This window comes from Drosophila grimshawi, unplaced genomic scaffold, assembly GCF_018153295.1.
Source record: "Drosophila grimshawi isolate 15287-2541.00 unplaced genomic scaffold, ASM1815329v1 contig_311, whole genome shotgun sequence".
In the NCBI taxonomy this organism is placed as follows: domain Eukaryota; kingdom Metazoa; phylum Arthropoda; class Insecta; order Diptera; family Drosophilidae; genus Drosophila; species Drosophila grimshawi.
The window spans coordinates 26,754,604-26,769,713 of record NW_025063098.1 but is presented as its reverse complement, the minus strand read 5'-3'; the positions used below and the strand labels follow the sequence as shown (position 1 = coordinate 26,769,713).

General features: G+C 42.2%; 3 protein-coding genes across 3 annotated transcripts; 2 read left to right on the top strand and 1 right to left on the bottom strand.

The window, feature by feature from the left end:
- The first annotated feature begins 1,395 nt into the window (after positions 1-1,395).
- LOC6568468 (transient receptor potential protein) lies at positions 1,396-6,758 on the top strand. Its single transcript, XM_001994329.3, has 14 exons — positions 1,396-1,725; positions 1,780-2,023; positions 2,086-2,228; positions 2,286-2,487; positions 2,727-2,903; positions 2,973-3,207; positions 3,269-3,567; positions 3,672-4,039; positions 4,100-4,457; positions 4,596-4,815; positions 4,882-5,044; positions 5,109-5,269; positions 5,334-5,488; positions 5,781-6,758. Exons 1-14 carry the CDS (start codon positions 1,589-1,591, stop codon positions 6,651-6,653), a joined length of 3,735 nt encoding a protein of 1,244 aa, XP_001994365.1. The 5' UTR covers positions 1,396-1,588; the 3' UTR covers positions 6,654-6,758.
- A 430-nt stretch (positions 6,759-7,188) lies between these two features.
- On the top strand, positions 7,189-8,528 carry LOC6568469 (cardio acceleratory peptide 2b). Its single transcript, XM_001994330.3, has 3 exons — positions 7,189-7,306; positions 7,780-7,956; positions 8,019-8,528. Exons 1-3 carry the CDS (start codon positions 7,228-7,230, stop codon positions 8,237-8,239), a joined length of 477 nt encoding a protein of 158 aa, XP_001994366.1. The 5' UTR covers positions 7,189-7,227; the 3' UTR covers positions 8,240-8,528.
- Positions 8,529-8,833: 305 nt separating this feature from the next.
- LOC6568479 lies at positions 8,834-14,586 on the bottom strand. The gene is made up of 9 exons (XM_043214965.1): positions 14,459-14,586; positions 12,666-12,853; positions 12,391-12,599; positions 11,708-12,244; positions 11,487-11,644; positions 11,094-11,295; positions 9,914-11,034; positions 9,470-9,677; positions 8,834-9,235 (listed from the first exon to the last, which is right to left on the bottom strand). Exons 1-9 carry the CDS (start codon positions 14,583-14,585, stop codon positions 8,899-8,901), a joined length of 3,087 nt encoding a protein of 1,028 aa, XP_043070900.1. The 5' UTR covers position 14,586; the 3' UTR covers positions 8,834-8,898.
- Positions 14,587-15,110: the final 524 nt, after the last annotated feature.

The following is a 15,110-nucleotide window of genomic DNA, read 5'->3' as shown; positions in this document are numbered from 1 at the left end:
AATTTCGAAATTCCATTTCGAGCTGCACACACGGAGAAATGTCAGCGAAGTGCATTGCACTCTGCACCCTTGCACCCTTCACTCAGCACCCTTGCAACTCTTGCAACCCTTCCATCCCAGCTCGATGTACTTCACAACTTGAACACGTACAACGCCATTTTCGCTGTCAATCCAGCGAGGCAAGCTGACAGTTGCACAGGTATCAAAGGATCTGTAACCTCCTGTGCATTTGCGCATCCCATTGCCAGGCAGCATATTAATATCCAAGTGCATTGACATAGAAACACGCACTGCGAACGCACAAAAGTAGGCAACATGCAACGTGGGGCATACAAAATGCAGTCAAGCAGCGACAGTTGTTGCTCTTGTTTACCTATCATCGATATGGCCCTCACTTGAGGCAATTATTAATTTGCCTATTCAATAACGCGCATATAATTTGCAATTAAGCACCTGCTCAGTTAATCAAAGCTAATCAGTTCTGAGTCTTATTGAAGCTACTTGTTGCTGTCTTTAATTAAAGTCAATTATTCAACTCATTTGCTACTCTTTCAATTGCGCTCTTGAAATTTTGTCTTGACTCTTACCGAAGAGCGTTGGAAAGCTTTGAGCTGCGTGCTTTAAAGTTATATTCAGAGCTTTGAAGCTTTTGCTCATTTAATTGTTATACATAAGAGTTAACTTTGTGTATAACTGTAAATGTTTACTGTGAATGTTAACTGTGTTTAAACTATACTAAAATTGTTAGAAAGCTTTTTTTAGTTAACTTTTTCTAACAATTACTCGATATAAAACTTATTCAAAGCATTTTAATTCTTGAACTTTCAATTCAACATTTTCAGTAAACTTAGTAAATTATGTGGTATCTTGGATAAGTCGTCAAGCTTATGTCGTCTTATGAGCTTAAAATTAAACCTTATTTTTATGAGTGGATGTTTTTGATTTAAAATAAATATTGAAAATAAACTGTTCTAATCTAACGCTTATCATTAAAATTTTCAAACTATAATTATAATAATTATTAAAGTTAAATATATAATATGATCATTTAATATTCCATAGGTTTTTGGGCTTACCATCGATTCCCGAACCGCATGCTTGGCCCATATCACATTTTAGTGAACGAGTGTCGTTCTATTTCTAGGGCTTCTCAAATCGAAAATCGAACATAATTTGTCTCGTATTGTGCATTGTGCATTGTTTCCCTGCATTTTTCACGTGCGCTGCTCGAGCAATCAGAGAGACAGAACCGAAGTCAATTGACGATTAGCTGATAGGGCCCTGACGGCGCCCATTGACTTGTTTTGCACTGCACACACATTGACCGAGTTTTAGCCAAGCGCTAATGTAATTAGCGACATATACCACGGCGTACTGGCCATTTGTGGACAGTTCAACGCGGCTAATTGGAGACTCAACATCGTGTGAAATATCAAAAAGGATACGGTGGGGTAGACAAAAATTAAAAATAAAAAAGAAAGAAAAGGATTAGCAAGGATAACCCGTGTCGTGAAGTGTTATTTTCAAGAAATGTGAAAATTTTACCTTTGATTGTTTTGAAATTGTGTGAACAAAGGCCAGTGCCACGATGGAGACCGATGCCGAAAAGGCGGCCGGCTCCCGCCTGGATTACGATCTAATGATGGCCGAGGAGTATGTACTGAGTGATGTCGAGAAGAACTTTATCTTAGCCTGCGAGCGTGGTGATTTGGCCGGTGTCAAGAAGTCAGTATTTGTATTGGATGTCCTTGCAATCTAATGACAGCTCTATGCTTGCAGACTTCTGGATGATTATGCGGACGCACCATCCGAAAAGTTCAATATCAACTGCACGGATCCCATGAATCGCTCGGCGCTTATCTCAGCCATTGAGAATGAGAATTTTGATTTGATGGTTTTATTGCTGGAGAACAACATTGAAGTGGGCGATGCTCTGTTGCATGCCATATCTGAAGAGTATGTGGAGGCTGTCGAGGAGTTGTTGCAGTGGGAGGAAACCAATCACAAGGAAGGAGATCCCTATGTGAGTTCTTGAGATAACGCTGCAATAAATCTTGTGTAAGTGTTTTGTTTTGTTTTGTTTAGAGCTGGGAGTCGGTGGATCGCTCGAAATCAACTTTTACCACGGATATAACACCGCTGATTCTCGCTGCACATCGCAACAATTATGAGATACTCAAGATTCTGCTGGATCGTGGTGCAACGCTGCCCATGCCACACGACGTCAAGTGAGTGGAATTGCAAACCTCTCTGGAATATAGATTCCTAACTCCCAAATCTTGCAGGTGCGGTTGCGACGAGTGCGTTACTTCGCAGACCTCCGACTCCCTGCGCCACTCGCAATCGCGTATCAATGCATATCGGGCACTCTCGGCCAGCTCGCTGATAGCTCTAAGTTCACGTGATCCTGTGCTAACCGCCTTTCAATTATCCTGGGAACTAAAGCGCTTGCAGGCCATGGAATCCGAATTTCGCGCAGAATACACGGTGAGGGCTATACACATAAAATTTATTTTAAAAAAGATTTGTTCATTAAAAAAATATATACAAATTTGATTAAATTTGATTGATTCATTAAGGAAATATGTACTTCTTAAATTTAGTTTAATAATATTAAAGACATTTTGAAGAAATATAGGAGAACCTAAAAGATTATTATGAAACTTAACTTATGCTGTACATTTTAATATATTTCCTTATCCTTTCTTTACTTTCCTTTAATTTAGGAAATGCGTCAAGCAGTGCAGGATTTTGTAACGGCGCTGTTGGACCATGCCCGCACCTCCATGGAACTGGAGGTGATGCTGAACTTTAATCACGAGCCATCGCATGAGATTTGGTGTCCCGGCCATCGGCAAACACTGGATCGCCTAAAGCTAGCCATACGCTACAAACAGAAGACGGTACGCTTATGATTTATTTCATTCTCCAAAAATATATCTTTGCTTAATTCAGTTAATTATTGCTCCTAGTTTGTGGCACATCCGAATGTGCAACAATTGCTGGCTGCCATTTGGTATGAGGGCTTACCCGGTTTCCGGCGCAAGCAGGGCAGTCAGCAGCTCATAGAAGTCATCAAGCTGGGCTGCAGTTTTCCCATCTACAGTATGAAGTATATTCTGGCACCGGATTCGGATGGTGCCAAATTCATGCGCAAGCCATTCGTCAAGTTCATAACACACTCCTGCTCCTACATGTTCTTTTTGAGTGAGTCCTAAAGCCCTTATTATATTATATCCTTAAACGTTTAAGGTCTTTTATATGCCAGTGCTTTTGGGCGCGGCTTCATTGCGGGTGGTGCAAATCACTTTTGAACTGCTGGCTTTTCCATGGATGCTGACCATGTTGGAGGATTGGCGCAAACATGAACGCGGCTCGCTTCCAGGACCCATTGAGCTGGCAATTATAATGTATATAGCCGCTCTGATATTTGAGGAACTCAAGACTTTATATTCCGATGGCCTTTTCGAGTATATTACGGATCTGTGGAACATTGTGGACTATATATCAAATATGTTTTATGTCACTTGGATACTTTGTAGAGCCACCGCTTGGGTAATAGTGCATGTAAGTTAAACGTTTATCAGTTAAGTTTTTGTTTATTTATTGACATCGACATATATTTGGTTTTCGATTTACATTTAGATTTAATTATTATTGACTACTTTCAGCGAGATTTGTGGTTCAGGGGCATAGATCCATACTTTCCGCGCGAACATTGGCATCCCTTCGATCCCATGTTGCTCTCCGAGGGCGCCTTTGCCGCTGGCATGGTGTTCTCCTATTTGAAGCTGGTGCACATATTCTCGATAAATCCACATCTGGGACCATTGCAGGTGTCGCTGGGCCGCATGATTATCGATATTATCAAGTTCTTCTTTATCTATACGTTGGTCCTGTTTGCATTTGGCTGCGGATTGAACCAGCTGCTCTGGTATTATGCGGAGCTGGAGAAGAATAAATGCTATCATTTACATCCCGATGTGGCGGACTTTGATGACCAGGAAAAGGCATGCACCATTTGGCGGCGCTTCTCCAAGTAATCCCGCAAAACTTTTGTTATATGCTTTTCCCCATTCTTAGATTGTTAATTTCACAGTTTGTTTGAGACATCGCAATCACTGTTTTGGGCGTCATTTGGTCTGGTGGACCTGGTTTCCTTCGACTTGGCTGGCATCAAGAGTTTCACCCGCTTCTGGGCGCTGCTGATGTTCGGATCGTATTCGGTTATCAATATTATTGTGCTGCTCAACATGTTGATTGCCATGATGTCCAATTCGTATCAAATCATTTCGGAGCGTGCCGACACCGAGTGGAAGTTTGCTCGCTCGCAGCTGTGGATGAGCTATTTTGAGGATGGCGGCACCATACCGCCACCATTTAATCTCTGCCCTAATATGAAAATGCTGCGCAAGACACTCGGCCGCAGGCGACCGTCTCGCACCAAGAGTTTTATGGTAGGTGGCACAGGGCTTAACCCAAACGCTTGGCAAATCAATGCAAATCCTTTCAGAAAATCAGTTTCAATAAAGCTCCTGTGGCTTGGCTGTGCGTCAATTTTAATGCTGCTTCCCCACACCTCTCGTCTCCCTTAGCGTAAGTCCCTGGAGAAGGCGCAGACGCTGCATGACAAAGTGATGAAGCTGCTGGTGCGACGCTATGTTACTGCGGAGCAGCGGCGAAGGGACGATTACGGCATCACTGAGGATGATATCATTGAGGTGCGTCAAGATATTAGTTCGCTACGTTTTGAACTGCTGGAGATTTTCACCAATAACCAATGGGATGTGCCGGACATTGAAAAAAAAACGCAAGGTAATTACTAATTGCTCACCCAACATGTTGCTAAGCCACCCACTCAACCGAACAACCACTATGCAGCTGCTCGCTCCACCAAGGGCAAGGTAATGGAACGTCGCATTATGAAGGACTTCCAGATTGGCTTTGTGGAGAACTTGAAGCAGGAGATGGACGAAAGCGAGAACGGACGCGATATCTTCGATTCACTGGCCAAGGTCATTGGAAGAAAGAAGACCCAAAAAGGGTAAGGGGAATTACCCTTTATATTTTGATACAAGAGTTAAGCTTGAGTTTTCTTTCGATTACAGAGATAAGGACTGGAATGCAATTGCTAGGAAAAAGACACTTACTGCGGATCCAATTGGTTCGAAGCGCTCCTCCATGCAACGCCACAGCCAGCGCAGCTTGAGGCGCAAGATTATCGAGCAGGCTAACGAGGGTCTACAAATGGATCAGACTAAATTGATAGGTGTGTGATAATTGTAATTAGCATCTACCGCATTATTATTAATGATATCCTTCCTAATCCATAGAATTCAATCCGAAATTGGGCGAAGTGACGGCTGCGACGAGAGTCGCCTATGTGAAGTTTATGCGCAAGAAGATGGCAGCCGACGAGGTCTCTTTGGGCGAGGTTGAGGATCAAACAAATGGCAACGATGACAAGAAACCACCAGAAGCCAGTGGGGTAAGAATCAATGATATGCTAAGCCTAATGATACGTTGCGTCCAATAGACAAATATAGCAGATTCATTTTGCTGGGTTTTCATCTGAATTGAAAATAAATTCACAAATTTGCAGTAGATGCTTGTATATATTTGATTTTCTACGATTTAAAAATAATTAAAATTTTAATTCTTTTCAATTCAGATGATTTTTGATTTAAGTTATTTGTTTTAAAGATTTTTATCGTAATTAATTAATTAAAGACTGAAGACCCCGATTTATATCAGAAATTAAATTGATTCAATTTTCACAGTCCAAAAAGTTGCCAAACAGCGCTGGAGGAGGTGCCTCCATGTTGGCAGCAGCTGCACTGCGCGCCTCTGTCAAGAATGTCGACGAAAAGGCCAATGGTGCGGACAAAAAGGACGATAAGAAACCAATGGATGATAAGAATAAAAAAGCAACAGACGACAAGAAGCCGACTGATGATAAGAAGTCAGATTCCAAGCCATCTGCTAACGGCAAACCAGGCGAACAAAAACCCACCCCGCCAGCCAGCAAGCCACCAACTGCTGGAAAGCCCAGCGAAGCAGCCAAACCCGGCGATGCAGCAAAGCCAAGCGATGCAGCGAAACCTAATGCACCTGCACCACCTGGCAAGCCAGCGGATGGCAAGCCGGCGGCAGCGCCAAAGCCAAATGAAACGGCTAAACCGGAAGCGGCTGCCAAGAAGGAGGAGGCAACCAAAAGTGTGGCAGCCAAGCCACCAGCGGCAAGTGGAGTCGCTGCCAAGAGTGCGGCGCCTTCAGCTCCTGCAGATGCCAAGCCGGACACTACGAAGACCACAACAGCAGACAAAGCACCCGATGGCACGAAGGCGGCTAACGAGACCAGCGGAGGAGCCACGCCGGCCGGGGATAAAAAAACCGGACAAGAGCAGAAGGGCGACGACAAGAAGGAGAATGCCAATGGAAAGTCGGCTGAGTCCAAACCGGCGACGGGAACGGAGGCCAAGCCTGGCGAAGCCAAACCAGGTGACAAAAAAGAGGACGATAAGAAACCAGGTGATGATAAGAAACCCGCACCAGTCAAGCCAGTCAACAAGGTGGGTCAAAGCAGCGCCGCGGCGGGTGGCGATCGCGGCAAATCGACCGTCACTGGCCGCATGATCTCTGGCTGGCTGTAATCCAAAGGATTCTGTATTCAATAAATCATGTATTGATTTTTAAGCAGAACTAAGTAAATTAATTGTGTGTGACCAATAAATAAACGAAATGTAAACAACTTTAAATGCAATTGTTTTGAGTCAACTATATATGAAAGAACAGTAGAATAGCACTATTTCCACATTGCATTAGTTTCTCAAACCTATCTCAAACAAAAATCAATTACTTTCACACTTATAGCTTACATTTTATTGCCTGGAAAATTTTTGTCTAAGAAAACTATATTAACTTAGTAGTCAACCACATTTTTAAGCGCACTTATCACGGAAAACTTCACATACTTTATTAAAATAATGGCTTAATTTATTGGCAACAAGTTCGTAGCCTTAGCAACATTTTTTTTCCCGCACGAAACCACAGCAGCAAGAGCAAATGTTGCCTGTAGTCCACTTTGCCACCCACACATTGAATCAGCTCTTGGCATATATAAGGACGAGAGTTGCTTTCAGCATCAAGCATTCTATCAGCGACTGTCAAGAAGTAAACATCAAGTAACATTTGCAAAAGATTGAAAGCGCTTTCAATTTTGAAATAATGAAGTCGTTTTTGGGGCTTATCAACATTGTCTACACAATATTGTTGCTTGTTTTGTTGACAAAATTCAGTGCAGCAGGTGAGTTGAAAAATAAAACTGAATTAGGGACTTTGAGTGACCAATTAATATGGCTTAACCATTGTTGCAATAGTACTTGTCCAGTGCTCCAGGGTGCTAGTCCGCGTCTATAAATCTCTGCACAGCTGACAGCAGTGAAACCACTTTTCAGATTGTCCCTCGAGTCGTTGCAATTTGTTTCCATTAAATCCTAAGCCGAACAACAAGTGGCACAATGCTTACATTTTCTAAATCACTTTAAAATTTTACATTTGAATATTCAATTCAGACTTCAATCAAACAATCAAATACTAATTTTTCGCCACGATAAACTTATTAATTTTCTAATAATAGTTCACACATATCAATTTTAATAAAAAAAATTAACAAATATTAATTTGAGAATCAATAAACTCAATTTAGGTCTATCGCTCTATATACTAATTTGCAGTCATATTTGAGAGATAATTAATGATTTTTATCTCCATTCTTAGAGCAAGAGCAGGTGAAACATAATAAAAACCGTCGCGGTGCCAATCTGGGTCTCTATGCCTTTCCACGTGTAGGACGTAGCGATCCGAGTCTGGTGAACAGCCTTCACGATGCCAACGATGCCGTCGCTTATGATAGTATCTATGGCATTGGCGATGGCTCCGCAGAGGATTTCGAAGGTCTGTTGATGTCTCATTGAATTCCTTTTTTACCAGGCTAATTTATATTTTATCTTTTACAGAATACCAAAAGCGCTCCAGTTTTGTGCCATTTCCTCGGGTAGGACGCAGTGATTCTGATCTGAGGGATTGGGCCCATTTCTTGGCATTGCAGCAGGCGCTGGACAAACGCACCGGACCCAGTGCATCTTCTGGCCTGTGGTTTGGACCCCGTCTGGGCAAGCGCAGTGTCAATGCTAAAGACTATCCTTCTGCCGACAAGGAACACAAGGATCTTTTCTAATCGATTAATCTACCCGAAGGAAACAACACACATTCGCAAACACACTCCAACACAACACGAATTGCACTTGATTCAAATGTTTTACGCTTTAAATAGAGATCAACATTACTATATACATATAATATTATAATGGGTATATAATAAATAATGAACATAACTAATGGGCTGGTGAGGGCAATACAATTTCGGTGAACGATTTTTTAAAATTTGATTTAAAAACACCCCCGAAACACATTACAAATGTAAATTCTATAAATATTCATATTTCAACAAAATTTCACTAAATAAAGCTAAGAAGCATTATGTTAAATATTGGTATTATTGCTTCATTATAAAACTAAAAATACGTTGGTCTTTTATTTGAACACAAAAAAATATAGTATTATTTTTGCAAATTCTCTCGAATTTATTTTAGAGACATATTAAAATTATTAATGCTGTTCTTTCACAAAATTCTCATTTTTGGAAACTATTTCTTTTTCTTTTTCTGAAGTTGGTTAAGTGGAAATTAGAAATTGTCTCTCAAGCTGAGATTGAAAACAGTTTTAAAGTTTTGTGAAAATTTTATTCTAATGAAATTGAAAAAGTGGATCTTTTCAGCGTGGTACAGTATCATGAAATAAAAATGGTTAAAAAATTTCACTTTTTGGTTGATATGTCTAATCCTTCTGCTCCTTGAATCTGCGCAATTCACTTTGAATGGCCTCAATTAGTGGTGCCGCTGAAGCCGTCTGCGAGTTACGAGCACGTCCAGGCGTATTTGCTGTGGAACTGGATGTGGCGAGTGCACCTCGAGATATCTCCAAAATGGTATCGGGCCGATGGAAGGGCCCAGCGCTGAGTGGCCGCACCAGTGGCGAATGGGAGCCGTGCAGGCTGCTGCCCCAAGCGCTGTAGGTGGGCGACGGCGGCTGCGTCGACTGCGCCGATTTCGGTGTCTTCTCCGGCTGCGCGGTCGAAGGACGTTCGGCTGTGCTGTAAGCCTTTGCAGCATAGCTGTAATTAACGAAAACAATGCCTGGGTAAGTAGTTTAAAGTGAGTGAAACTTCGTCCGAAGAAAAAGATAACTAAGAACTTTTTTTGTCTCAAGAATCTAATATCGTAAAATAGTAACGTCTTGGCGAATAATGGTGATAAAGCATAGACTTTTAAATAAGAATGTTTATCTTAGAATCCTATTTTAATCCTAGTAATGTTGCATAGTCGGTAGACACAAATTGATATATTACCTGGGTAAGCCGGCTGAGGAGCCGCGATGTTCGCGTTTAGTGGTTTGTCGTCGTTTGTTGGTAAAGTCGCGGGAGGGCAATGGCATCGGCAGATCATCCTGGCTGGCGTACATCTGCATGGCGCCCTCGAGCAGACCCTCGTAGTGGTTGCGTATGGCGGATGCATCGTGCATCTGACTGGGGTTAAAGTCTGCATGGCTGCGGGCCTCTGCGGAAGATGGTTGGAGGAAGTTCAGTTGAGTTGTAAGTGTAGCTGTAGCTGCAAGTGGATATTTGGGTTCTATTTCTCTCTATCTTTTGGGGTTAGATTTCTAATTACAGCTGTGTGCATGCAACAACAACAAGGACTACAGTTGCCAGGTTAGTAACGTGTTTGTGCCCCAATTTGCACATCAGCGTCATCATCATTGTCATTGTCATTGTCATTGTGTCCACCCGTCTCACCCTGGTTGTCAGCGCTGCTGCCCAAACGTTTCTTGTGCCGCTCCCAGACGACGGGGCCCACAAAGCCCGGATCCGGATTGTCGCTGTGCGAGGCGGAACGTACATTCCTCACTGGCGGCGCCTTCGGACTGGGAAAGCTGGCTATGGTCGCAATTGTGGTATCTCTGCTCCCCAGCGACTTGTGTGACTTCAGGGATCTGGTGGAGCTCTGTGGCACTGCCTGTGGTGCCACAGCATTCACATTGTCGTAGTAGGTAACGAAAACGGGATCGAGAACGCGATTCAGTGGCTCCGGCAGCTGATTCTTTGGAAACGCACGAACCGACGCCATCGAGAGAAAAGATCCCACACTAGCCGTGTCCGAGGACTTCTCCGATTGTTGCGCACCACGCGAGCGTATCATTTCCCGATTGATGGCTTGAGGAGATCCGACAACGCCATCTTCTGGATACTCCTTGTCTGTGAAGATTGTCTGCTGCTGTTGCTGGAGCAGCTTGTTGCGATGGTAATTGTTGTGCGGATTGTAGGCTTCATTGCGCTGAAAGTTTTCATAGCTGCGACGCATCGCCGCCGGCGAGTTGCCCTCTTCCGTGGAGGAGTTACTTTGACCAAGCGAACCCTGAACCGGACTTGTCTCCAGTGAGCCCACACGATTCTCGTTTAGGTAGCGACGCTTTGATTTGTGTCGCGACTTCTCGTTCTTCTTCTCCGACACAACTGAGGCGTAGATGGTATCGTCAAGTCCACCCTCCGCCCGATCATACTGATGACGTCGTCTCTTGTGGCCATCAAAAAGTCGGGCAGCCTTGTCGTCCAATATGCGCTGAACATCGGCGCTTGGTGGATTGATGGGACAGTAAACGGAAGAGTCGGAGGTGTTATCTGCCGAGGATATGGAATCGTGTCTAACACGAGTGTGTTTCTCTGCTGGTGGTCCTGGAAAACTAATGCGTGGCTCCCGCTCATAGGAGAAGTTCTGCACACCCACATCCCGGGAGCGGGTTGTGCTCTGATCAGCCGGATTTCCACCAGAGCCACCCGCAGCACTGTCCAGCAATGTGCCTCGAGAACTGGGTCGCATGGATTGACCCTCGGACAAAAGCTCATTGCGTGAAGATGTTCTGCCGGCACCGATAGATTAGATTATGAACTGATAACAACCAAAACTTTACTCTCCTACCTGTTAACTTCACTGAGTTCATGCTGACGAGCGCGTGTGCGTCCCAGCAGCAAAATGGCCACCAAGAGCAGCATTAGGAGCAGAATGGCCAACGAACTGATTACCACAAGCGCCACATTATTCTTCACAGAGTTGAAGAATCCAGCATGACCACTGCGTGGCACGGGCGCCAAAGCAGTTGCTGTGGGTTCCCTAATGTAAGCTGTGATTAAAAAGAGTTTTAGCTTAATAAAATACTCAATTTTAATTTCCCTTCTTTTAATTTTTGTAACATTTTGTAGACATAATAAATTAAATACATATGAAAATTTCTGAATTAAATAATTTTAAATTTAATGATTATTGTCTAGCTATGAATTCTGCTCCCTTCCAACTCATTTGACTTAAACTTACGTTCTGATTTCATATAGATGGGCTTTCCCAGCGTGCTGACTGCCTCAGCCTCGCTAACCAGTTCCATGTCCTTGGCGGCCGTTGTGGCCAGAACGGGTCGACCATTCACGAGGACCGTGTAGATGAGCTCCGTTTGATTGGCAACGGGACGCTCATTGCTGTGCGAATACAAGATTGAAGTTAGTGAATAATGATACAGTTACTTGAGCTTTTAGTCCTACAATTTGAGGTTAACATACGCGTCAGAGTCAACGACGGTGTTGCCAGTGCTGTTCCACTTTTGCAGCTCGGACTCGCTGATTTGCGTGATGTTGTGTATGACAACCTGGACTCGCTCCTCCCTATAGATGGGTAGTTGTTGTTGCTGTTGACTTAACAACGCTTCGCGCATTTCTTGCAACTTCTCCGACTTGCCATTCTGCTGTATTAGCTCCCAGGGGATAAGCGTTACATAAGCACTGTAGTCGACTGACTCACTCCCTGTTGTAGTTGTTGTTGTTGGCTCAGCGGAGTCACTAGCTGCCCATTCGGTGTTCTCCCCACCCTCCGCCTCTCCAGCCGCCCACACAGTTTTAACATGGTGCGTACCATCCACATTCACATCCACATCCATGTCGAGTAGTTCCACATCATAGCCTGGCCAGGTGGTTGTCGCTGTGGCTATTTCTGCACCGGGCTGGCGACGCTCACGTGGTGCGTCCACCGAATCGTCAGCAATTTGTTGTGCTCCATTTATGCCCAGGTGGCGTGTTTGTTGTCTGTGTAACCCAAATATGAAAGTTTGAGTCAAAACTATTTATTAACCAGAACTATACACTCACAAAAAATAAAACTAATAAAATTTCGAAAATCGTCGTTATTTTTATGCCAAAGGTAGACTGTACAATTTCTCAAGTTTTCTCACCTGGTGAAAGCCAAGCGATAGAGTCGCGCCAGTTTCTCCTCTAGCACAGGGTTATCTTTGGCCGTATAGAAGCCAGACATGACAGTCAACAGCCAATAGCGACGATCCGTCGCGGAGTAATTGAGTGGCGGCATCCCAGGTGTTCCCAGATCCCAATTGCCGCCACCATCGTCGGGCCTACAGTCCAGACAAATAGGTATCTCAATTTCCTAAAAACAAAAACAAAAGCAAAATAATAACTTAAATGAAAATTTGTAGCTTTATATTGGGCTTACATTGTTGCCATCCACGTAGACCGTTGCCACCACCGTTTCCGTCTTGACAATCACATCCTTGCCCTTGCTAATGCCTGTGTGCACCTTCTTTAAATAGTCTGGCGGCCCATCCCCTGACCCCGTCCAGAAGAAATCCTCCAAATGTACTTCGTCCTTAATTTCCGGATAGTTATCATCCAAATCATCATCTGCAAATTTGCGTGTCGCACGAATTTAATTATTGCGGTGTCTTTAAAATTATTTATTTTCATTTCCTTATCGCTTTCTTTTATTTTTGCTTATATAAATATAGTTGAATTGTTTATTTGCAAATTGGCAGCTTGTTATTAAGGAGTTTCTTGAACTTTTATGTCGTTACTATAGCAATTAACTGGGGTGCAAAAAACTTTATAGACAGTTTTGAGCTTGCCCTTACCACCAGTTTGCTGTATATTATATATATCACAAATAGTTTTATTTTGGGCTACCACAAGAGTTCAGTCGCTTGTTTTAATGAGTTGCCAAAGGGATTGTTGTAACTTTGAAGACAGTTTTTCTAGATTAGTTTGAATAATAAGTTTTCTGTTTTTTTTCTGATTTCAATACAGTTCATGATGTAGTTCGTTGAATAACATTCGTTTTTCTGATAGTAGTGCTTTCTGAAGTTTCAATTTATGTTTAGGGAACGACAGAAACATGTTTATACTATTTGGAAAAGTGTTTAAGTAGCTTAATTTAATTATCTTTATTAACATATAAAATGTGTTTAGGTCTTATGGGGTTCTAGAATTATGAATACTATTAGGAAAGTATCAGGATAATCAGGAAAAATAATAAGCAATATGAGTCTTATAAATATAACATAGTAAAAAATACCACAACTTGAAATCTGTTCAAAATCACTTCAAGAAACGCAATAGCTTACGGAAATTTTGTAATGTAAGTAAAAAAAAGGAGTATCTTAGTATCGCTGCTGTCAAAGTAAATGACGCTAAGCCGCTCAATTTATCGACAAATCACGAGAATTGGTTACCTACCCAACGTGGCGAAGTCGTCGGCACTTGAAGCGACTGATTGTGAGTTAGCTGAATGGATTCCATTCGCCTTTATTATGTTTATGTATCTTATTTTAATGCCGCATTGCCAGTTTGTTTGATCAATTGCAACTGGCTGCATGCAGCAACAGCAACAAAAGTTGCTGATAAATTATGCTAAGTGCCCCACACAACCCCTTTTCAAAGGGTTTTTCCTTGTCTGTGATTTGTCTATGCTCTAAAGTAGTCATAATTTTGATGGTCTGGCCTCAATGATGATGACCAAGCACTAGCAACAACAATGCCCGGGTTAGACAACAAACTGTAATAAATTTATCGATTAGCACCCAAAAAAAAAAAACACAACAAAATAAGGTCGACAAGCCATCAAAGTTGACCAATTTGTGTGCGTGTTGCCAACGCAATTAACTTGAACGCATATTTGTGCACCTGTTTGGATTTGGCAGCAATTGTTTTCCTTGCAATTACTCATAAATTATATTGATTGTCCTATATTTTTGGGTTACCTCCATACATTTTTGAAATTTTTGTGATTTTTTTGGCCAACATTTTTGTTCGGAAGCACTGACGCATTAAGCTAAAGGTCAAATTACTTGTGCCCGCAACACCATTAACAACAATAACAATAACAAAAACAATAGCAGCAGTTGAAGGGTCATTTGAAGCCGTGACCACAACTAAAAATATTTAAGCCCAAAATATATCAATGCGTCTCTTAACAATACGAATAATTTCACTTTGGCTTGTTGCTCAGCTTACCGTGACTTAATTGTATCAACGCCTGTCCAACTGGCGCCCCCTCTCCCCCTGCGCGACCCTTGCATTTGTGCAAAATGATCAAAAACAACAATAAAAATGACACAGAACGCGTAATTTTTGCTTTCATTTCCCTGTTTTGTGTCCTGTGAATTTTCAATTAATTATAAACTCTGAAGCAACATCACTTTTTTGAACACTTGCACATCTTTTCCTAAAGTATCATTTTACAATTGCGATATCATTTGTAATTATTTATTTTATAGTTGCACGAATAGAATTTCATATACATTTCTCTTTATGCGTCGCGTTCTGGCATCGCTGAAAGTTGTCCGGGAACTGAGCGCGACGTTCTAATCCAAACTTAGGGGCGCACTCTGGCTCTGCCCTGGTGGTTGTTTATTTGGTTGTTGTTGTTGACGCTGCTGCTGTTGTTACTCATACATAAGTACAGTATGCACACTCAGAAAAATAGATTATAGAAAAAGTTATCTAATATTTGGAAAAAAATCTGTAAATTTGTTAAACGATAAAGAATATTACTTCTCTAAAAATTAATTACTTTAATTAAGTCAGATTTTCATCGTTTACGTAAAAATAAAAACGAATTTCCGATTAGAATAGAATTTTTGCAATTTATTTTTATTTCTGCTAA